Raw genomic sequence first — 25,615 nt, forward strand, 5'->3', positions numbered from 1 at the left:
TTCATTTTTAGTTTTGCTTCATTCTTAGAATGAAGTTTTACTTCATTCATAGATAGATATTGCACTTAGTGCTTGCTTCCCTCCCTCCCTCCCTCCCTTCCTTCCTTCCTTCCTTCCTTCCTTCCTTCCTTCCTTCTCAAATACAGCTGCTGAGCTTGAAGCGGAGAGTGTTATTGTTATTATTTATTAGCCTCTTTTTTGCCACAGGCAACTCAAAGCAACTTACAACTTACAAAGCAACTTCTATCTTACTTATTTCTTCAGGCCTAAAAGGCTGTGTTTTGATTTTGTGGAGAAAAAGCAGCTGCTGCCCCTTTCTCTGCCTGGGGAAATGGCCACAACATTACATGGGAGATGGAGTATTGAGGGGTAGTAAGCACTGGGCTGGTTAGGGCTCTCTATTCCGGGGATGCTGGAGCCTGTGGACCTCCATATGTTGCTGCACTAGAATTTGCATCATCCCTGACTATTAGCCATAGTGGTGCTGCTGGCGCTAAGGGGAAGTCAGAATCCAGCAATGTCTATAGGACCATAGGGTACCACCTCTGCTTTCTCTCTTCTGTTTCTCCAGTACTGTCAAACGTCAGATGAAGGGAACACCCAGAGGAGGGCTTCCAAATAATATACAGTGGTACCTTGGTTTACGAACTTAATCTGTTCCGGAAGTCCATTCTTAAACCAAAGTGTCCTTAAACCAAGGCGTGCTTCCCCATAGCAGCGGGGGACTCAATTTACACTCAACAGGAAGTGGAACATGTTCTGCTTCCAAGGCAAAGTTCACAAACCAAGACACCTACTTCCGGGCTTAATCCAAGTTGTTCATAAACTGAGCTGTACTTAAACCAAGGTACCACTGTCTTAGCAAGTGGTGAGCTTCTTGCAAGAGAAGGCAGCGTACACACACGCACAAAGATTTATTCATATGTATAAAATCCAGGAATCCGCCCCCCTGCATCATGTTTCATCCAGCCCCAAGTCTGTTTCCTTTGCTTTCTGTGGCATTTGACTGTGATTAACTATTACTGGATTGTGTCCAATGTGTGTCTGTGCACAGAGCACACAGAGATGTATTGCAACCCTTCCCAGGGGTCCTTCAAAATATGGATCCTCTCTCCATCCCTTCTACCTGTCACAATGACAATTGTTTTGTTAGTATGCAAGATCTGAGAGCTAAAAGCCTTTTTGAGTAGCTGGGACTTTACGTATGCATTTTTAAATAACATACATTAAGTTACTTTCCCCACCCCACCCCACGTGCTGTAATTTCTATGATTTTCTTCTTTATAAACTTGCAGTGCTTCACCTCAAATGTAGAATGACAATAGATGTTGTGCGCATATAATATTTCTCCTTTTCTGCATTATTCAAATTACTTTCTAACCTTCGTATATAATTCTGCCATTCCTTTTACTGCTGCTGTAAAGCAAATGGTTATTTTATACAAATGTTACCTCTTGGCTATTAATTCAGTGATTATTTTGGACTATGGCACTTCTTTTTAAACATAGGGTGGTAAAACCTCATAAATATAAAGCCTGTCATTAAAAAAAAAAGTCATTGACTTGTTTTGTTCATCAGTTTATGATCAAATGGTTATATATTGTTATTTATCCACCTGAAAAATCCTGATAGTTTATTCAAGCTACAGCACCAAGAAAATTCATACTTCCGATATGAGCATTTTATTACCATTTTTTTTTTTACCACACTCGTTGCCTCAGAGTAGCTCTGGACAGTACAGACAATCACTGTCAGTTACCTGCTCTGTATGCTTGGAAGTCGGTTGCCAGCACTTGTCCAGGAAAGTTGCACAGACCATATTCCCATCTACAGATTATTCAACCTTCCTGGGTGGTTGCCCTCGCAGATATGACAAGCAAGCACTTCCAGCCAGCTGTGAAAGCGATGGCACGTGCTGGTTTTTAACTTTCGAATCTGTTGCCAGCCCTGGTATGTAACTTTCAAAACTGCACTGCAGTCACATGGAGTTTCATACAATCCATGCCAGTGCAATACCCAAATAACTTCATGTGTGGATTTGCCAAGGGTGTGTTTGATGCAACTTTGGAAAGACAAGCATTTTAAAGACTCTGAAATTCGCCTTCGCCACTTAACTCCCAAGGTTTAGAATTGCCACTTCATCTCGTAATCAAAATCACTAGAATGCCTATATTACGCAAATCCACTTGAAAAAACACGTAAAGGTAATAGGCTGTATAATAACAATTGTAAAGTTATTTAGTGGAAACTACTTCTCAAAATTAGATACAGCTTCTCATAATGTCAAAATCAACATGGTGACAACATATAAAAATGTAGCTTATTCAGTTGACCACCAAGTCCAGTACAGGTATCTACAAAATGCGATTCTTTTTTGTCAGTCCCGTAGTACATTCATTTCTAATTTCTTCATTTTCTCATGTATTTTTCTATCTGACGTATTCCTTAGAAGAGTACCATGAAATAGTCTTGTGTCTAATGAAGATGATAAGGTTGGTAGACCTTATTTGACTAAGAATCTATCACGAATAGGTAAGTACAGTTAAGATTTATGTTTGTTTGTTTAAAAATTCTGGAAAATCAATAAAAAAAATTGGGGAAAAACACGAATTTATCATGAATAGGATCCATGTAGCTGTTATATACAGTAACTAACTACACACAGCTGATGAAGCCCTTTGGGGCGAAACAGGGGAATATCCAGGAATGCTTGTCCTTTCTACCTGTGCCAGCATCTACCAGTGCCAGTTTCTTATGTCTACCAACCTTATCATCTTCATTAGACACTTACAAGACTGTTTCATGGTACTCTTCTAAGGAATACGTCAGATAGAAAAATACAAGAGAAGATGAAGAAATTAGAAAGGAATCGCATTTTGTACATACTGGACTTGGTGGTCAACTTTGCCATTGTTGTTATACAACCTATTACGTTTATGTGTTTCTTCAAGTTTGTCTTGTAATGCAAATCCATTGCAGCTGCTGTAGAGCTGACAGCTAGCTCAGGACTACTTTACACGTGACTTTTGTAGGGGGTGGAGCAGCATTCATAAAACATAACCTGTGAAGCAGGACATATTTATTCTGCTGAGCATACATAGGTCATATACATACACAGCCATTTGTCCAAATGCTATTTCAGTGAAGTTTCTAGGCAGTCTCCATTTAAGTCATGGAGAACATGTGGCCCTCCAGGGGTTGTTAGACTAAAACACCTGCCATCCCTCAGCATTGGCCATGCTGCAAGACGGAATGCAACAACATCTAGAGGACCACAGGTTTCCCATCCCAGATTTAACAGAATGGATCTTGTTGCAGTTTTGATACTAGAGGGATTGCACTTCCAGTTTGTAGTTTTCTCTCCCTTCCTAGATTTCCACCATACATTTTGCAATTGCCATTTCTAGGTTGTCTAAATGGATTTGGGAAACATTTGTTCTAAGAAAGTACGGCTAGAAAGAGCCTGAGCTGCGCGTGAGAAATTTTCTCATTGTCTTTGGGTAATTCCAGGCAGCAAACATTCCACTTGTGTCAGAGCTTGGCATAGACAACATCCATTTTGACGACTTCTCCCTCGACACGGACGCCATGATAACTGCAGCCCTCCGGATGTTCATGGAGCTTGGAATGGTGCAGAAATTTAAAATTGACTATGAGGTAACCATCTGTTGTGCAAAGATAATCGGCGCTGCTTTGGTTTTGGCGGTGGTTGTGCCCATTTGTCCGTGTTAAGTGTCCCTGATGCGATTTGTACTTTTCCATTTCAGACGTTGTGTAGGTGGCTTTTGACAGTGAGGAAAAATTACCGAATGGTCCTGTACCACAACTGGAGGCACGCTTTCAATGTGTGCCAGCTCATGTTTGCCATGTTAACTGTGAGTATCTTGAGTGGCAGGCATCTTATGATACTATCCACGTTGTTGTCCGAACATTTGTTTCCTCTTCCCCTTGCTAATACGGCATTAAAAAAAAATATTGAGATGTAAGCGCCCAAGAGAATAAAGGGTCCTAATTTGATACCTAATTTGGCAGCGCTTATTTGGCAACATTTGACAGGGTTTGAGCATGGTGAAGGAATGGAACCACAGATGGCAGTTGTATGATACTGACCTTGTTGTTATAGAACCTAATCTTAAAAGAATGGGTTTTACACACACACACACACACACACACACACACACACACACACACATATGTTATGTAGGTGGCTTTTGACAGTGAGGAAAAATTACCGAATGGTCCTGTACCACAACTGGAGGCATGCTTTCAATATGTGCCAGCTCATGTTTATACACACACACACACACATATATATACAGCATATTTTTCACTCTATAAGATGCACCAGACCACAAGACGCACCTAGTTTTTGGAGGAGGAAAACAAGAAAAAAAATATTCTGAATCTCAGAAGCCAGAACAGCAAGAGGGATCACTGCGCAGCGAAAGCAGCAATCCCTCTTGCTGTTCTGGCTTCTGTGATAGCTGCGCAGCCTGCATTCGCTCCATAAGATGCACACACATTTCCCCTTACTTTTTAGGAGGGAAAAAGTGAGTCTTACGGAGCAAAAAATACGGTATATATATAGAAAGAGAGAGAGTGTGCCTAGAAGTCATTGCTTCATAAAATCCCCACTCTGCCAATGTGCCTGTAATCCAGAGAAAGTTCAGTGTGTTGCTCCCATTGAGGAAATTAGGACTTGGGCATGTAACCATAGAATTTAAGATGTATGAATTTAAATGGGACTGAAGATTTGCGTACTTTAATCCCCCAAAGAGCGCTGAGCTGCTAATCAAGTACATGGTGAGAGAGTGTAAGGACGGACCAGGCAGCTGGCAAAGAAACTTCAGTGGGAATAGTAAAGTGAGCATTCCAGTTTATCCGAAACTGGAATCTTTAACTGGTAAGCTGCAGCTGCCAACAGGAGCCTTTATATTATGGTGGTGGGGAAACAGTTAAAGGATACAGGTAAACTGGACATTTCAGGTGAAGGAAAGAGGTGACGAAGGAGGGAAACCTGGGTTGAACTGGTTAAGAAGAGCTGCTAGGTTCAGGGGTTCAAGGATGTAATGGGAGGACAAGGGAGTATGCTATTTTAACATTTTATTCTAGGGTGCCAAAATTTCTTAGCGGTGGCAGGTGTTTACAACCAGCTTCATGAAGACAGGAGAACAATTTCCTTGGCTTTGAGGAAGGCATAAGAAAATTTAACCAAGACACCGAGAATTATTACTTCCACATCACATTTATGCAAGGTGCTGATCACATACCTTCAGTTTTTTTTTGTTTTTTTTTTTTAAATGTAGACAAATTGCCAGCAGGGACACCTTGACAATATGAGGCCTCACTCACTGAATAAGTTTGGAGTTGATGGTCCTTCCCAGCTGTCAATTCCCCACTTCCCCTTAGACATCCACATTTAATAAAACACACACATGTACATATTTGCACTTAAATCATGGCATTGTGCCCCCAGTCTGCTCATCTGTGCACTTTAAGCTGATCCAGCATCATGTTTGACAACCTAGATAAATTATTTGAAGGTTTTCATTTTTATATTTCGTTGCTAAAGTTGCTACATAAAAATCAAAACCTGCTTGATAACTGTTCTGATGAATGCTTTCACATTTGTGCTGCCACTTTTGCTCATAACAGTACAGACCTTAATGCAAGACTTCCGCTAGGTGGAGCTCAAAGGCCGGAATTGTTTTAGGTTTCTTTCTGGAGCTGGTGAGGTATGACAGCATGTTTTATCGTTTGATGAAACAGCTTCTTTTCATCTGGATTGAATAACTACCAAACAGCAGGATCAAATGGAATTGCAATTGTTTGGAAAGTGTCGGGTCTTTGTTGTTGTTGTTTTGCTTTGATAGGGTTAAAACGTCTATCTGTTGGCTGTGGATCTGTGAATATCTGCACAGCTAATTGTCAAAACACTGCCAAATGCGAGCTATTTCCCAAACAACTGTTTCCCAAATCTCAGCTGCACTGCTTATGTGTCAACTCTTAGAGCAAATTCACATGACCTTTTCTTCTCTACAACAAGGCACTATCCCCCACTGGCAGAGAGTCATGGGGAATCTGTCATTGTGAATGGCTTGCTATGCAACAACCCTTCCTTCTTCCACCTTTGTAGGTTGCATGATGACCCCATTCATAAAAATGGAATATGCACACATCCCTGTCATGAGATGGTTGCCTAAAGTTCACTAAAAGTCCCTGTACAGTTGCAAGTGGTTATATGAATTAGGCCTTAAAAGGATTTTGTTGGAATGTCACTACAGTGGTACCTCGGTTTAAGAACAGCCCTGTGTACGAACTATTCAGTTTACAACTCGCAAAACCAGAAGTAGTGTCCTGGATTGTGAACTTTTCCTCGGTCTAAGAATAGAAGCTGAATGGTGGAAGGGCACCGGCAGTGGGAGGCCTCATTAGGGAGAGTGCACCTCGGTTTAAGAATGGTTTCGGTTTAAGAACGGACTTATGGAATGGATTAAGTTCGTAAACTGAGGTACCACTGTGTAGTTCTTAGTCAGATGTGAGACTCCAGAAGCGACTCTAGAATATGTGTGTATTTACATATTCAACTAAGATACTTTTAGTTACGGGAATGACTTGTAGCGCTCCATCTTGATGGAAAAGAAACACCTAGTGCTGCAATAATACTGAGCATTCAGTTTTAGGCACACTTGAAATCTTGTGCACACTTACCTGGGAGTCAGCTGCAGTGAGCACAGTGACACTTTTATCTCAGTAAACATGTACATGATGGAATTGAAAGTCTGCTTCCATATAAACTTTTATCCTGACTTCACTGGCCACAAGTTTTGGTGGAATGTGTATAATAAACCATAGTTTAGTGGATCAGGGTCTTGCACAGCTGCGTTTCCTTCAAAATAAAACTATGCATACTTTTTGAAGTGCGAATAATGTGATGTGCTAGGCCTACTAGAGGACAGCAATAGCAGATAAAGTCCGTAGTTAAAGACTTTGCCCCGGAAGCAATCTTAGGAAAGGCCTCCATTGGTATACAGATCACAGGCTACTCGCCATGAACAGAGAACAAATTCTGTTCCCTTCTGTATCTACTCTCATACTCTTTTGAGTCAATTCTCTTCCATATCCGCCAACATGATATATGCCAAAAAAATGTATTATACAGATCTACACAAGACAGACTGATTAGTCTAAAAGAGAAGTATTGACACTACTTGAATGTTAAGCACAGCAAACATAGAAACCAAGGGTTGAACATTTCATTTGAGAGATTTCTGACCTTAAGCTCATTACAATAAAAAATAAATAAAAATGTAGTAGAAAATAGAAAATGCATTGACAGACTGGTGCTGTTCTCCTTGGTTTCAACAAAGTCTGGAAATGTTTAAGGACCCAAACAGATGTGGTAAGATCTCCCACCATTTTAATGTTAACTCAGAAGGAGCAGGTTGCCGGTGGGAATTGGATTAGAGCTGTGGTACTAGCGGTACTTCTGTGCCACTTCGCTGTTCTGAATCTCCACCAGTCCAGCTGCTGGTAGCTCCCTTTCAGAAGAAAGATGGACACAATATAGGCACTTGCGTTTCACCTTCCAGGGTTAATAGAAGGGGGGGGGGAGTTTCAAAGGGAATATTGTTCAGGGGGAGGGCTCTCCACCACTGTTGCTACTCTGATCAAAATGGGAGCCATCTTGTGGCTGCTTTTAAAATACAATGACACAACGTCGGACAAGTCCAGTCATAAGTATTATGCCTTTCACAGCGACAGCATTGTGTGGCGCACAGCGTTGTGCAGTTCTGTCTGGCACACCAAATATCTGTAAAGCCCTTCAACCCTGCCCACCCCATGTACAGCCATACATGGAGAACCTCTATTGGTGTTCTAATGAATGTGCTTAGGGGAGGAACAGATCCTGCCACATTCCACTACATGCAACTATTATCAATCTTTTGAAAGCCTGAATAAAGACTAGCAATTTGGTTGTTTGCGGTTAAAATAACCTAAATTGAACAGAATGTTTAATTATGCATAAAGTATACAGAGTATGCATCAGATTTCTGACAGTACCATTGAGTTTAAAAGTACAAGACCAAACGTAAAAGGCCAAAGGATAAATTTATATGTGACTGATACGCACATTGTGTAATATTTTTCTAGAAGAATCACTTTTCCCTTTGCAGTTTGTACTCATAAATGGCCATTCCATTAGCATTGTTCCTACATGTGGTAATGATGTAAGTAAACTCCAGAACAATAGACACTTTAAGTAAAGACACCTTGAAATATAAGCACATATTTTGCCATTCTGCTCATTTTTCTTCCTAAGCATTACACAGCTCCTTATGGAATGTAATAATCTTATACAACTTACTGGTAATGTGTGGGGGACACACGTATATTATTATCTTAGATTTTATAGTAATACTGTCAATGAGGTTATGCTGAAGAGCTGCAGTTCAGCACTTTTATTACTGGCTATTACAGTAAACCCACTGACCCGTTATTTGGTTTTTATTTATTTATATATCTTTAAACGTGGATCTTACAAGTTTAAAAACGATGTTGGGGATGTCAGTGTGGTCAAGTTCAGAGAGACAGAAAGGTAATGAATAATAGATAGCAAGGGAGAAAAGAATGTGTGTTTCTTTTTAATGAATTAATGCTTCCTCCTACTAATACTTCTTCCTACTTCCTAAGTACATTACATGATACTGGGCACCTAACCTAGGCTCCACTCAGACAGCACTTTATTCTGTTTCCTTTCAAGTTTCCTTCCCTGATAATCTTTGTGTTTTTTTGATGTGATTTTTCACACAACATAAATGCCCCTCCTGGAAATCTAGTGGGCTCTTAACTGAAGTTTTGCACTCATTTCCGGGTTAATTGCTTCCAGAAAATAAATGTTTGCAACCCTGTTAACCTGGAAAATTGTGGGAGTTTTGCAGCGTAATTTCCCCACAGTTTTCATGGATCATGTCGCCCGCACTCACATGATGTAATTTGGGGTGGTATTCTGGCATACTGTTCTTTCCTGCTGTTTCATGGGGGAATCAAGGAGAAACAGAAGCACGCCTGCACACAAAATGTGGTAACATGTCCGATGAGGTCTGCTGTTGTGTCACACCATGCCCACTGGTGTAAATGAAATTTTGTGTGACTTGGAGATACTTTGATCTCAAAGCCACAGTTCCGTAACACAACAGGTAATGCAGTATAAAAAGAACATTAGAAACCAGGACAGAAGCACTAGCATTATAACCAGGAAAACTAACACAGAAAATCCCCAAGTCTGAATGCACCCCCAAGTTTTAGCATTTATAGAAAACTGATCTCAGTAAGATATATTATAGAAAGAAAAGATTACGTTGCTTGGAAAGACCAGGAGGGTTGTCTAGTCTAACTCTGTGCTGTTTTATAGCCCAATACTATGCAAAGTTACAATTGATTCCAATATTGCTTCCAATTTTTGGAAACTGAACATATATTCAGTATGTAAATCAAAGATTAAATGGAAGTAATGATAAGCAGACTTTGTGATCAAGGGATAAATATAAAGCCATCACTACTGAATTTGTATTTATCTATATGATTTATATACTAAATTTCTGCTCTGGTAGGACTGCTATGGAATCACTTAAGTTTGTACTCCAAAGACGCTTTTAGATACATCACTGAGCCTGGAATTCCAGGTTATATTGGAGGTTACTAAGTTGAAGAAAGGAAAATCAGAGTACCATCATGAGAACTTATTTCTAATGGCCTAGGCCAAAAATAAAATATAGGGTTTTAATAATTTCTTGTTGCTTTAAAAATTTTAATTAGTGCATTCTGCATGTCCATGTTTTGAAGTAAAAGTAGAAGGTAAATTACCTCCATCCGGTTAAGTCCAGTCAAAGGTGACTATGGGGTGCGGCACTCATCTCGCCTTTCAGGCCGAGGGGGCCAGTGTTGGACCACAGGCAGCTTTCCAGGTCATGTGGCCAGCATGACTAAACCGCTATTGGCATATGGAGGACCATGACGGAAGCCAGAGCGCACGGAAACGCTATTTACCTTCCCGCTGCAGCGGTACCTATTTATCTACTTGCACTGATGTGCTTTCAAACTGCTAGGTTGGCAGAAAATGGAGTCTGAGGCTGTTGGGACATCTAGAAGGCTACAGGTTTCTCACCCCTGGCTTAACTTCCTCCTCACTGTGAGGCTCTGATTCCACTACCACATAGAATGGTGGCTTCCTTCAAACACTGGCAATTCGTTTAGGTTTATGGTGCTGGGCTGCCTAAATTTGGATTACCAAGCCACGTTGATTGGGAGAAAGAGGTTCAATTCCCCATGCACGTTACCCTTAATGTTCACAATGGTTTGCTGCTATTAAAGCTAAATTTGTGGCAACTTATACCACATGGACTTGTTTTGTCCAGTCTGTTACATGGCATCAACAGAACTATTCATACTTTCCTAGCACCCAAAGTGGGGGAACCACTAAATTCTTTTACAAAGAGTGAAGAGGAACGCACAGTTTTCAAAAATACAGTTTCAGCCTAAGCTGTGTATGGCTGTGAGTGTTTTCATTCCATCAGGGAGTCCTGCTATGCAATGCAGCATTAAAGTTTTAAAATAACTTCACAGCTCTGCAGTCCTTTTATACGTTCCGTGATTTATACTGTTACCCCTGTATGGCTTGGCCTTTGAGAGCTGCAGACCTGGTGCTGCAACCTACGCATCCATCATTTTAACTCCCATGACTGCTTTCATTGATTGTAATGAGACTACTCGTTTGAGTAAGGAATTTTGACTGTAGGATCAACCTCAAGATCAGCCCAATTTTTTGTGTGTGTTTTTGTTTTACAGTCATATTTCTTCAGATACTCTTCAACATTTTATTTTTCTTTCCACAACTCATAAATATAGCAAATAATTATACATAAATGCAGTGTGCTAACAACAAAGCACATAAAAGCAGACCAGGTATGATGCAATTAATTTCCTCACATGAAAAAAATGACCTCCATAACTCACTTTAGACTCTGGCACTTGTGAGTTAAGGTCATTTATTTTTGGGTGAAAATAAATTTTGCTCTCCTAGTACTGTGCATTTTCCTTTACATGTTTCCGTTTTTAAAGCAAAGGGAAACATAATCACTTGTCTAGTGCCTTACTAAACAGATAATTTTCCTGCCCCTACAGCATACACTGAAAACGATGCTTTTGTAATAATTTTTACCTACTTCATTACAAGATTTGCTTTTTTGATCAACTACAGCTGAATTTATTCTTTAAGAGTTGTGTCTGCTTTCAGCCAATGTCCTTCTTTAATTATGACATGAAACGTCCAGTTTGCACACAATTTTATTTATTTTACAAATAAAATCTACTGAAAGCAAAAATTAATAAATTATAGCCTGATCCAATGAGCTGATTTAGTGGCACATAGAGCTTCGGATAGTAAGGATTAGGGTGATTAAAAGAAAAAGAAAAAAAAGGATCAAATTACATTGCAATGGCTTGCTGCATTATGCTGGCACTGCAAGCGTACCTGTTATGTTCCACCATCTTAGCAAATTAGGTCAGCACTACTTATTTGTTACTGTGTTTTTAACGTACCCTTTGTCCAAGGAGCTCAGGATAATGTACATAGCTAAACATAGTTTAACTGGGGGAAACTAGCACCGAAAGATGGGGCATAGTCCCATTATCCAGAGTTGTAGAGAAGGAACATGCTGTTCCGTGTGTTGGATAGAATGGGGCACTGAGGATAACCAGAGGGGGAGCCAGGGGGGCTGTGACCCCGGGCACACATTTTGAGGGGGCGCAATCAGGCCCCCCCACGACAGGCATGGAGCCCTGGTAGCTGAGGCACAGCAGCAGCAGGCGGGTTGGTTTAGTGGGCAGGTGGGTGGAGGTAGTGGGCAAGGAGCCTGTTGGAGGCGGGCTCAGTTCACCCTCTGCATGCACCCTCACCCCAGCTGCCCGGTCCACTAGGGCGGCACAACACTTGCCCTGGGCACCAGCAGCCCACACTACACTACTGAGGACAACAAAAGCCTCTAAATCAGCCTTCCCCAACCTGCTGACCTCCAGATATTTTGGATCACGGTTCACATCTGCCCCAGTTACGGTCCAAAACATTGAGGGTAGGGGTGGGGAGGGACGCATGCGAAAATAAAGGAAAGTTTGTTACTGCATCTCTGGCTGGGATGAAAGCTTGAAAGGTTCTTGGGGGCTTGGTGTCCTCTTTCTACACCATTGCTTCCTGCACCACAAAGAGGCTGTTCTCCTCCAGGACAACAGCACCAGCCATTGCTGCCTTCCTGGTACCCAAAGGCAAGGACAACCAGAAGTCTTAAAGCATAGACCTGGGGTGAGGGAGAGGCTTGCATCAGCACTGGTGAAGAAGGATCCTTCTTGATCCCATGCCCAGCTATCTCTGCATAGTGAAGCCTCGTACAAGAGTGGTTGGGGAGAACCAGCCAGATGGGTGTGGTATAAATGAGAAAATAAAAATAAAAGACTTTTACAGGATCAGCAAGGAGATTGCAGTAACAAAATACTGCATCGAAGATGGCTAATTCTGCTTCCCTTCCTTTACTGTTTCCCTTATGGCATTCTTAACATGATAGCCGTGTAATACATGACCGCACCAGATGGAAAGCTTCCTGTTCCATGGCCCAGTTACTGATGCGAGACCAGTTGGTAAATTTGGCCAACTGGCTTCCTGGTTACAATGTCATCAGAAAAGCACAGTGTCTGATGAAATTGAGGCATTTATTATTTTTTAAATTGCACTTTGGCAATATTGTGATGTATGAGCAAGTATATTACTGGCAAAGACAAGGCTGGTGCTTTATTTGCACTGTGAATCCACATTCATGGGTTCCAAAGCTCAGAACAGTAAATTGGGTGTAACAGGGAAGCATTCGAGAGAGAGAAAGGGCCTTCTCAGTGGTGGTTCCACTTCTGTGGCACTCTTTGTCTATCAATATATATATAGATACAGTTTTTTAAAACCCTACTTATTCTAGCTTTCTTTTTCTCAAGGAAATGATGTTAAATCTTACATTTAGATTACTTTTTCCAGAACAGAACAACTGCACAAAAGTATATAGACTACAATATTTATGTTGCGAATGGCCCTGTGATCGTCAGATAAAATTTAAATAAATAAGCAAATAAATGAATGAATCAAAACAAACTTGTTTGTCCAAGAAAAAGAAATTGTTGCAATTCAAGTTCATCAGCGTGCTTACTTGTTTTCTAAAATGAAAGTTCAGATGTGCTTTTTTAGCTCTTGCCCTGTATTAAGCACCTCCAAAGTTTAAAATGGGAAAATGAATGTTGTTTTAGCTGACTAGTTTTGTTTACGTACGCCAAGAAGGGTATCTAAATAGTTTTGAAGTGGGGAAGTTATGCCCTGCTTCCTAAGCCTGTTCCCAGATTCAATCAAATTATCCTTTCACTGAGAGTCTTCCAAGGTTCAGCTCCATGTGGGAGGGCCAAACTTTGAATATTTGTCTGAATGCTTGTTTAGTTTTATTCTTTTTATTTTTTATGAATTGTTTCATATTTTATGTATTTTACTTTAATTACATTGTAAGGGTTTTAACTCTGAAAGGGGGCCTAAAATAGTCTAAGAAATAAAGAAGTCAATCTCTGTACATTTTCCTATTACATACCAGTTTTAATTTTTAGTGGCAACATGGATGACTGAAGTTACTGATATCATCAATATTTGTTTTCTCTGTTTTCAGACAGCAGGATTTCAGGAGATTCTGACAGAAATTGAAATTTTAGCGTTGATTGTGGGATGTTTGTGCCATGACCTTGACCACAGAGGAACAAACAATGCCTTTCAAGCAAAGTATGTTACTTATTTCTTAATTCTTTGTTTTCCTTACATGTATTAGAAGAAGAATGCAGAAGAAAGCATTGATTTTAAGTTGCCTTGCACAGCAAAGTATTTTTATGCTTGCCTTTAAGAGAGACTATTCACCCAAATAATTTCCTATTCTTCCCTCCCCCCCCCCCCAAAAAAAATACCCCCAACAACTTTAAATCACTTTGGCAGCATGCTGCTGATTTGGCTTGCTACATGTAAATTTCTGCCTTGTATAAAACCATGACACAGAATCTGGTTGTTCCACTCTTGGAAGACCACATTCATTTACATACCTGCGTATGCCAAAATGGAGAGCGTTAGAAAATTCCCCATCTGTCTTTCTTGGTTCTGTTTTGCAGCTATGCAGATTTTCAGGCAATATTAAACGAAACATAACTGATTGCATTCAAAACAGAAACAGGTGCTTTCAGAAACGGGGTCCTTCTGGGCTAATATGAACATATCACTACAAAAAAACAGGGAGAGATACCTCTTATTTGTAATATCCCTGTAGCTCTTACTCCAGTTTATGGGTCAGAAGGTTTTTCGCTATGTCCTCCACGGTCCATTTTGCAGGAGAGTGAGCTGGCAATCCACAAAAGAAGTGGATCGCTTGGAGCTGAATCAGCTGCCCACAGCCCAGCTCAACAGCAGGCCAGGCACTTAACTCCAGCAAGACAAAAGTTGTACAGTGGTACCTCTGGTTACGAACTTAATTTGTTCCAGAGGTCTGTTCTTAACCTGAAACCGTTCTTAACCTGAGGCGCACTTTAACTAATGGGGCCTCCCGCTGCTGCTGCCACACGATTTCCTTTCTCATCCTGAGGTAAAGTTCTTAACCTGAGGTACTGCTTCCAGGTTAGCGGAGTCTGTAACCCGAAGTGTTTATAACCCGAGGTGTTTGTAACCCGGGTACCACTGTAGTTTGCCAACATGCAAAGGGCACAACATGTTAAGAAAGGGTGGCTGGTACAGTGGTACCTCGGGTTACTGACGCTTCAGTTTACAGACTCCACTAACTCAGAAATAATACCTCAGGTTAAGAACTTTGCTTCAGGATGAGAGCAGAAAATGTGCAATGGCAGTGCAGCGGCAGCAGAAGGCCCCATTAGCAAAAGTTGTACCTCAGGTTAAGAACAGTTTCAGGTTAAGAACGGACCTTCGGAACGAATTAAGTTCTTAACCCGAGGTACCACTGTATCAATTGCCTGGGTAAGTGTGAGGGCTTGCATATACAGTATCTGCCCTTTCACTAGCCTGTTCTTGTAGCTTGATCCTACCCTACATTAGACACAGTATTTTATATAAGCCAAGGTTACTACTGGATTGAAAGGTGAGATACAATTTAAGTAAATCCGCCACACCAACTCATGCTTACATTCTGCTCTTTTAAACCATGGGAAATAGTAAGGCAACCGGAAAGGTGCTGCATTTTAAAAATGTCCCTCCACCCAAATGGTTGCTGTAGGAGGAACCAGAAATAGATAATAGTATTTTATTTTATTTTATTCCTCCTCATTTTCTGTGGTGCTTGCGACTATGACTGGATTTTGACCTGCTAATGGGACATTAGCCCAAAGGAAATTAGCTTTTACACATGTTGATGGCCTAGAATTAAAGGTAGTGGCTGATACACAAGTCAGGAAGTTTGCCTAAGTCAGTGTTTCCCAACCTTGGGTCTCCAGCTGTTTTTGGACTACAACTCCCATCATCCCTTGCTAGCAAGACCAATGGTCAGGGATGATGGGAATTGTAGTCCAACAGCAGCTGGAGACCCAAGGTTGGGAAACACTGGCCTAAGTCAATTAACTCTTTGCATATGCTAGTTCCAGGGGATTAACAGCAGCAAACAGGCCTCTTAAATACACATGAGTCTGGCTATTGCCTCCATTGAAATTAGCTTTGACACTACAAACCTTAATTACTTTCTAGCACCTATAAATCTATAACAATACTATTATTGTGCTTTTACTGCCAGGGAGAGGAAGAGGTGCTTGTGGGATGACCCTTGGGGACTGTGTGCATTGATTTGGGAGGCACCATTTGATTCTCTTTCTCAGGCAGCAAAAGTCTTGCCCCAGTCCTGTTATTCGACAGTGAAAGGCTAGTTTAAATGCAGCCAGTTAGGGTTGCCATATGTCTTCTTTTTCTAGGACACATCCTTTTTTTTTAATGGGTAGAGTCATCATAGTGATCCATAGTTAAAAGAAGAAGTAGGCAAATGTGTCCTCTTTTTTGCTCTTCTAAATATGGCAAGCCTACGGCCAGGCTTAAGAGCCTTTTCATAAGTGGCTGGAGCCTAGAATAAATATGTGAAGATGTACATGCTTATGTTTCTACATGAAGGAGAAAGTTGCATGTGAACTGGCCTTTGAATTGTCAAGATGCCCTGGTAGATTATAGATTAATAAATCATTGCTCAGACAACTTGACTTTAAAAAGCAAAACAAAACCCTGTTTAGCCTGTCTCGTTTTTTTCTGTGGGGATGATGCACAATTTGCCTTTTCAAAAGAAAAGAAGGAAGGTATCTTAAAGAGGAAACCAACCCATCAATCAAAGGCTATCGTTTGTTGTTTGCTGTCCCTTGTGCTTGTCTAGAGAGCTTACAGTCTTCCTATAATACTGTGGAAATCGCTGCAGAGTTTAAACAAAAGGCACATCATGAAATAGCACGTCAAGTGCTTCAGCTGTAGGACTTGTAACTTCCACAATTTATTGTCATACGCTCATTCCTAAAATCAAGTCTAACATTATTTTTAAGTGCCAGGGTTGAGTGTGATGAAAGATCAAGAGGCATGTGATTGAAAACAGCATCACAGCTCCCTGAAATTGCTCTGTTGATACATCGCAGCATGGTTTTCTCTGGGGGATTATGATTCCCAGTCATTCTACCCCACCCCACCCCACCCCACCCCAATACAGCTGCCCCATGGTGATTAAATATCAGTATGGGGCAGCTTTGTAGTATAAGCTCCTAGGAGACTCCTTACCCACCCACCCCCATTCCTTCCTAGCATAATCTGTTATTCTCATTTCTTAAAAAAAAAAAAACAACCACCACTACCACGACAAACCCCATCTTTTCACTTAAGGCTTCATCCCAGAAGTGAAATGCTGGCGTACATTAATCTATTGTGACAGACCAATTCCATTGCTTTTCACCTTCGAACAGTTCTCACTTTTTTAATTACTTTTCATAGTTTCCCTTTAATGGTTGAACTTAGCATTTTAAATGATGTGCAATACACACACACTTACTATATGTATATGTGTGTGTGTGTGTGTGTGTGTGTACACACACACACACACACACACACACACAAATATCGCAATACCCATTCTTTAGAAGGCAATCCTAAACATGCTTACTAGGGAGTAAGCTCCATGAATATAGTTGGGCTTAAGTCAAAGTAGCAATGGATGCATCTGCAAATTTCAGTTACAGTGGTGCCTCGCAAGACGAAAAGAATCCGTTCCGCGATTCTCTTCGTATAGCGGTTTTTTCGTCTTGCGAAGCAAGCCCATTGACAGCTTAGCGGATTAGCGCTATTAGCGGTTTAGCAGCTTTTAGCGATCAGCTGTTAAGCGGCTTAATGGCTTAGGAAAAGGGGGGAAGGGGGAGAAACCCGCAGGAACTTGCAAGACATTTTCGTCTTGCGAAGCAAGCCCATAGGGAAATTCGTTTTGCGAAGCGCCTCCAAAACGGAAAACCCTTTCGTCTAGCGGGTTTTCCGTCTTGCGAGGCGTTCGTCTTGCGGGGCACCACTGTACTCTGTTTTTCCTTTTTCCAGTGTTAGGTTCAGTTCGACGTATTTTAACATCCGTTTGTGAATCTTTTAAAAAGTCCTAATGAAAATACGTCACCATTTCTCCTAATAAACACATTTCTATACAATTTTCACTAATAAACACATTTTGCAAGCAATTTTCCTTAATATGATGCACATTCATTTAATGTTTTCACTAATGTGCATTTTTATGCACACTGTCCCCTAATTTACACACGTTTGCCCGTATTTCTGGGTTGGAGAACAGCACTGCAAAATTTGTAGACATGTGAATTTCAAGAGACAGCTGTGTTTCAGTGCGTTGCTTCAGGAAGTGTGAATTAAATAGGTTTGCATTAAAATGCGAACAAACCAAATATTCCCCCATCTCTACTTCAAAGTAAACATGCGTGCGATTGCACTGTTAGGCTGCAGTCCTGTACATGCTTACCTGGGAGTAAGCCCCATTGAATTCAGTGTGAGTTACTTTTGAGTAGATACACATGGTGCTGATGGTGCTACATTTTCATGCCATTCTATTTTCTTGTTCACTGTAGCATGTTTATTACTATATGCTGCTGCTTACATTAAGAATGAAGTTGTAATTGGCACTAGACTTTTTGTATGTCTCGCCTCCCCTTTGCAAATTTTGCTTACATAGTATTAATAGTATCTTTACACATAACAAAGGTAATTGCTGCATCCACCCTAAAAGTGTGTGTGGATATATATGATTTATGACTGTATATTTTGTGCATCTTTTAATGTATGTGCCCTACATGTATACAACTCTCCTTTATGTAGAAAACTTCATTTATTATAATAAGAGTATATAAAGCACCTGTGGTCCAAGAGAGCATTTCTATTGTATATCAAACAGGAGCTACTTTAGGAAACTCATTCCGAGGTGACCCTAGGGTTTTGGGGGTCGTGGGCAAGAGAGTCATTTGAGGCCCCTTAAAGGATTGTAAGCAAGTCAGGCACAATAACACGTCACTTAATTCTATACAAGAAACTGCAATGAAAGTATGGATAAATGTCTCATAATGCATTTATTGCGGTCAATTTTTATTGTAACTGGAGTGGAGAATATTACTTCATGCAGTACATCAACACAACACTGTAAGAACATGACTATAAATCTTAAATAAAAAAGAAACAAGCCATTAGCTCCATATTTGAAACTCTTATGTAAACAAATGCAACCCCCTGTCTCACAAAAGAAAATTGTAAGACAATATGGTAGGAGGCACATATGGTGAATTGGTGATAGCCAGTTCACTGATAAATAAAGAGTATAGTGATTAATCATTTAAGAGTCAATTGTCTACTACCCTTTTTAATGAAATGAACTCTTTTGAGGCTTCCTGGGAGCAGGGCCCTCAATCAAATCACTGTAATTGTAATCCAAGTCTTTTCCAATCTTACGTTCAGCTGAAACCAGAGCTAACCCTACTAGATGTTTTTGGAACACAGAAGAGCGCAGATGTATTTTTAAAAATCAATTTCAACTTTTAAAATGGCCTATCACTAGATGCAACAGGTACAGTGAGAATAATGCTAATACTACACAAATTGGGGTGACACTTGTGACACAGTGTGAGGCAGCCCAGTGTCTGCATATTGTTCTTGTGAATCAGGGACTGGTTCCGCCCCCGCCCGCCCCCCATTTCTTTTGTGCAACAACAGTGTATTTCTCTAAAACCCTTCATTGCTTGCCTGTCTCTGATTCTATTACTGCCTTAGCTTTTCTCTTTGTTGATCCTGAATGCTATTGATATGGTGCCATCTTGATTGGCTAAAGAAAAAAGAAGGGGGTTGATGTGAACCAAAGCCATTTTTTTGCTGCTGTGTTTACTGTTGTGCTTACAGCAACAGTCAGTAGCCAACACTGGAGAGAAATTCATTCATAAAACCCACTGATCAGATGAGAGGAGAGAAATTGTGTAATCCCATGCATGTTTTCTCAAAGGTCCTACTATATGAAGGAAGATTCTCAGACAAGTGTGTATAGGATTGCGGCCTGCAGTTTTCTTTGGGCAAGGAAGTTTGCATTTGAGGAAGCAGGGGGGGAAGAGCTTCAACCTTTTCCATGTCTTAAGCAGATATTCTGTTAAACAGCCGAGTTATTTTCTGGTGCCACCTCCATAGAATCATAGAATCATAGAATCATAGAGTTGGAAGAGACCACAAGGGCCATCGAGTCCAACCCCCTGCCAAGCAGGAAACACCATCAGAGCACTCCTGACATATGGTTGTCAAGCCTCTGCTTAAAGACCTCCAAAGAAGGAGACTCCACCACACTCCTTGGCAGCAAATTCCACTGTCGAACAGCTCTTACTGTCAGGAAGTTCTTCCTAATGTTTAGGTGGAATCTTCTTTCTTGTAGTTTGGAACCATTGCTCCGTGTCCGCTTCTCTGGAGCAGCAGAAAACAACCTTTCTCCCTCCTCTATGTGACATCCTTTTATATATTTGAACATGGCTATCATATCACCCCTTAACCTCCTCTTCTCCAGGCTAAACATGCCCAGCTCCCTTAGCCGTTCCTCATAAGGCATCGTTTCCAGGCCTTTGACCATTTTGGTTGCCCTCCTCTGGACACGTTCCAGTTTATCAGTGTCCTTCTTGAACTGTGGTGCCCAGAACTGGACACAGTACTCCAGGTGAGGTCTGACCAGAGCAGAATACAGTGGCACTATTGCTTCCCTTGATCTAGATGCAATACTCCTATTGATGCAGCCCAGAATTGCATTGGCTTTTTTAGCTGCCGCATCACACTGTTGGCTCATGTCAAGTTTGTGGTCAACCAAGACTCCTAGATCCTTTTCACATGTACTGCTCTCAAGCCAGGTGTCACCCATCTTGTATTTGTGCCTCTCATTTTTTTTGCCCAAGTGCAATACTTTACATTTCTCCCTATTAAAATTCATCTTGTTTGTTTTGGCCCAGTTCTCTAATCTGTCAAGGTCATTTTGAAGTGTAATCCTGTCCTCTGGGGTGTTAGCCACCCCTCCCAGTTTGGTGTCATCTGCAAATTTGATCAGGATGCCCTTGAGTCCATCATCCAAGTCGTTGATAAAGATGTTGAATAAGACCGGGCCCAAGACAGAACCCTGTGGCACCCCACTAGTCACTCTTCTCCAGGATGAAGAGGAACCATTGATGAGCACCCTTTGGGTTCGGTCAGTCAGCCAGTTACAAATCCACTGAGTGGTAGCATAGTCAAGACCGCATTTTACCAGCTTCTTTACAAGAATATCATGGGGCACCTTGTCAAATGCCTTGCTGAAATCAAGGTAGACTACATCCACTGCGTTCCCTTCATCTACCAGGCTTGTAATTCTGTCAAAAAACGAGATCAGGTTAGTCTGACATGACTTATTTTTCAGAAATCCATGCTGACTATTGGTGATCACAGCATTCCTTTCTAGGTGCTCACAGACTGTTTGCTTAATGATCTGCTCCAGAATCTTCCCTGGTATTGATGTCAGACTGACTGGGCGGTAATTATTTGGGTCCTCTCTTTTCCCCTTTTTGAAAATAGGGACAACATTTGCCCTCCTCCAGTCTGCCGGGACTTCGCCTGTTCTCCAGGAATTCTCAAAGATGACTGCCAGTGGTTCTGAGATCACATCTGCCAGTTCTTTTAATACTCTTGGATGCAGCTCATCTGGCCCTGGAGACTTGAATACATCTAAACTAGCCAAGTATTCTTGTACTATCTCCTTAGTTATTCTGGGCTGTGTTTCCTCTGCTGAATCATTTGCTCCAAATTCTTCAGGTCGGGCATTGTTTTCTTTATCGGAGAAGACTGAGGCAAAGAAGGCATTGAGGAGTTCAGCCCTTTCTGTGTCCCCTGTTTGCATTACACCATCTTCTCCTCTGAGTGACCCCACTGTTTCTTTGTTCTTCCTTTTGCTACGAACATACCCATAAAAGCCTTTTTTGTTGCTTTTAACCTCTCTAGCAAGCCTGAGTTCATTCTGTGCTTTAGCTTTTCTGACTTTGTGTCTACACGTGCTGGCTATTTGTTTGAATTCCTCTTTGGTGGTTTCCCCCCTTTTCCATTTTTTTGTACACATCCTTTTTTAATCTTAACTCAGTTAAAAGTTCTTTAGATAGCCACCCTGGCTTCTTTAGGCACCTTCCATGTTTCCGTCTCATTGGTATTGCCTGAAGTTGTGCTTTTACTATCTCCCTCTTAACAAACTCCCAGCCATCATGAACTCCCTTTCCTTTTAATATTACTGTCCATGGGATCTCACCCAGCACTTCCCTAAGTTTTATAAAGTCGGCTTTCCTAAAGTCAAGAAATTGAGTCCTAGTATGCTTGGCTGCTCCTTTCCGCTGTATAGTAAACTTCAGAAGAGCATGATCACTCGCGCCTAATGATCCTTCCACTTCTACCCCACTAACCAGGTCATCAACATTGGTTAGGACCAGATCTAAAATGGCTGTTCCTCTTGTTGCTTCTCCCACTTTCTGGACAATGAAGTTGTCTGCAAGGCCAGTGAGGAATCTGTTTGACCTTATGCTCTTGGCTGAGTTTGACATCCAGCAAATATCCGGGTAATTGAAGTCCCCCATTACTACTATCTCCCTTCCTTTTGCATGCTTGGCCATCTGTTCCAGGAAGGCATCATCTATGTCCTCCGTTTGGCTTGGGGATCTATAGTAAACTCCCACAATGAGGTCCCTGTTATTCTTCTCTCCCTTAATTTTGACCCAAATGCTCTCACTTTAGCTTTGAGGTTCTAAATCTTGGATCTCTTCACAGGTATACACATCCCTGACATATAACGCCACTCCTCCCCCTTTCTTTTCTGGTCTGTTTCTCTGAAATAGATTGTAACCCTCCATTATTACATTTCAGTCGTGGGACTTATCCCACCAGGTTTCAGTGATGCCTATTATGTCATATTTAGTTTGCTGTACCAAGAGCTCAAGCTCATCTTGTTTATTACCCATGCTTTGCGCATTAGTGTACAGACATTGAAGTCCATTAATCATTCCCCCGTGTCTCTTATTTAAGGATTTTTTCCTCCCACCACTAGGTCTGCGTGCTGTTTGCTCCATTTGGTCTATGACATTTGGATGATCATCTTCATCAATTGATAGACTCCTACCTTCAGGAGCACTGTCTTCCTCCCCCACATTAGTCAGTTTAAACATCATCTTCTCGTCAGAGCCAGCAAAAAAGACTGAAGAACAATATTTTTCCACTTTGCAGAGATTTCACTGTGAGACAATACCTGTGAAGTTGTGATGGTCTTTTCATTTCCTCTCTTACTGAAACAAAATGGCGGCCGACTCCTCATGTCCTAAGTGAACTGAGCAAATGTATAAAAATGGCTTGGCAGTTCTGGTGTACTGCTGATACAGATGGATCTGGCTTAAGTGGGCAAACGTTTGTGTTTTTTGTAGGGAGGGACTTGCAGTGCTGCTGAGTTAAAGACAAGGCAGGCTGACTGCAGGAGAGGAGGCAAGCAGGGTTTTCCTCAAGGTTTTGCCCCACCCCTTCAAAGTGTAGGACTCTGGGTATTTGCTCCTCCTTAAAACCACTGGTCTGAGGAGCATTCACCAAAAGATCAGAGTTGTAGCCTGTATTCCAGCATTTTCAGTACAGGATCCTAGATTGGGCTAACAGGCCTTGCTGTTGTCTGCTAACTTTGGGTAAGGTGGTGGTAATCAGCACAGTGGCTTAAAATGGACATAGTGTCTAGCTGACTGCTCCCGTAGCAAAACACAACCTGTTATGAAGTCTGGTCACCTTTTCCGGTGGGTGGCGTTGCGGCCAGGCATCTGGGGACCCTGCGGAGATCTGGCGGGGGGTGAAGATTGATGCTTCCCTCGTGCTGGCGCTAGCCAGGGGCACGCCCAGGGGTGGCCCTGCTGTCCAATCAGCGCGGGTAGGGGGTGTGGCTATGGGAAATTTAAACTATGGCACAGCCGGGATTCCCTCTTCTCTCACCGTTCACTGTAGCATGGCTGGGGTTTTTGGAAAGAGGAACTCATGAGTGGTAAAGCAGAGTAGTGTTTCTCTCCTTTGCTGGTGGTATTTTGGCAGAAATTCAACAACCATCAGCCAGTGATGCTGTAGTTGCAGATCCTGCACTGAGCCAGGGTTTGGACTAGATGATATGTGGAAAGAATCAGTGTGGCTCCTTTGTGTGTGTTGCATTTTTTTTCCAGGATTGGATCTGCCTTGGCTCAGCTCTACGGGACTTCTGCTACTCTGGAGCACCATCATTTTAACCACGCTGTCATGATTCTTCAGAGTGAGGTACAAAGCCAGCAGAATGCCCAACCTCTTCTCCTTATGTAAATATAAGTATCTAAAATAAACCTGCTTTTCTTTTATCAGTTCAATGCATCTATTACTTGTCCCTTTCTTTGCAAACTGGTAGCAAAGGGATCCTGGGTTCACCTCCAGATTCCTTTGATACATATGTCATTGGGTTTTGTGAGAAGGCATGTGTAATTTGAAATTGTATTGTATTTATGTTTATGCATAGTTTGTAAGCTGCTTTGTTGCCTGAAAAGTGGGCTATAAAACTGTTAAATATATAAGATTGGCTCCCTGTGTCAAAAAAAGTTAAACAAATCCAAACAGCCTGTAATGTGATTGAAAAGTTTCTGACTTTTGTTGTTTACACCATCAGAACCACAATAGTCTACTAATGTTCTGCATCATTAATACATTTCCCCCCAGAATATAGACTAACATTGCCTCTGTCTTGATTAATGCAGTAAGTCTATGATACGATCTTTCTACAGCCTTCTTGGTATGCATTGTAAATAAGCCCGTCAAGTCAGAAAACACAAAACTATTGGTGTGTGTGTGGTAAACTATTGATAGGTTTTTCCTCTCTAACATCCTCCTTCATCAGCAGCACTAAGCAGGCTTTTAAAGATGACACTGTAAAAATAAAAATAAATGCTGTGTGAATGGTTTTTCTGCTAAGACCAGCAAAGAAATACCAAGGATGATGCAGTCTCATGTACATTTTACAGGTTGGTTTTACAGATTAAACTATCAATTGGCTTTATATAAAGAAAGGTTGGTAATGATGTGGTTTCTCTTTGTAAGCTTCCCCCCCCCCCACACCCAAGTGTGAAATAAATAATGCTTTCACTTAGCAGCTGTTTATGATGGCCATAACTTTTGAGCTGGTTCCAATCTTTATATACCCTTGGTCTTGATCCAAAGAGTCATGCCCCAAATGTTCTATAAATATATTGGGACTTCCAAGTTCCTTCTTTCTGTTGAGAGCCTGCCCTTCTGCATTGGCCACTGAACCACTCTTGAGATTTGGAGGCTTAGAAACATTTTCTGACACAGTATGAGGTCTCCCTGTTGAGTCTGGTGAGGGTGAGAAGCATGGTACATTTGTACAAGCCTTCACATGCGCCAAATTCTTAATTTTATTCTGGGTCCCAGCTCTTACGTTCTTTGGCTTTTTCTATTTGCTTAAGTTAACACTGCTTCTTGCCAAATCCAAATATGTTGAAAATCTGATCTTGATAATAGTAAACATATGCAAACTAAAAAAGCATATTGTCTTACTCTAACTCACAATTACTAAGGCTATAATCCTATATACATGCTTATCTTGGATCAAGCTCCATTAAGCACAGTGGGACCTAATTCTGAGCAAACATGCCCAGGATTGATCTGTTCAGAACACGTTGATTTCCTCCAAAGACTCTTGGAAACTGTAGTTCGTTAAGTGTGCTGAAAATTGTAGCTCTGTAATGTGTAAACCACAATTCCCAGAACTTGGTGCTTTAAATGTATGGTGGAGATGACCCAATAGTTCCTGTTATACCCCTGAGGAAGGGAATTGTACAACTGGGATGCCACCACAGAGAAGGCCCTGAGTTGCCACACAATAGATTGCACTCAACAGTGGGGTATCTGTAAGATCCCGTACAGATCTTATCAGACATGTATATTTCTCTGTACTGAATT

At 41.3% G+C, this 25,615-nt stretch overlaps 1 protein-coding gene across 13 annotated transcripts in view; it reads left to right on the plus strand.

Moving 5' to 3' along the window:
- Positions 1–25,615, plus strand: part of PDE11A (phosphodiesterase 11A) — a 155,276-nt gene that overhangs the window by 95,346 nt on the left and 34,315 nt on the right. For 10 of the 13 annotated variants that reach the window (XM_081867570.1, XM_081867575.1, XM_081867577.1 and 7 more), the window contains 4 exons: positions 3,511–3,657; positions 3,768–3,875; positions 13,746–13,855; positions 23,836–23,926. In XM_081867570.1, the coding sequence (XP_081723696.1) occupies positions 3,511–3,657; positions 3,768–3,875; positions 13,746–13,855; positions 23,836–23,926 (456 nt within the window). Of the gene's footprint in view, positions 1–3,510; positions 3,658–3,767; positions 3,876–13,745; positions 13,856–23,835; positions 23,965–25,615 lie in introns of all 13 variants that reach the window. The other 3 variants (XR_014157889.1, XM_081867578.1, XM_081867576.1) reach the window with 2 other exon arrangements.

Source organism: Podarcis erhardii, assembly GCF_964252035.2.
Source record: "Podarcis erhardii genome assembly, chromosome: 1".
NCBI lineage: Eukaryota > Metazoa > Chordata > Lepidosauria > Squamata > Lacertidae > Podarcis > Podarcis erhardii.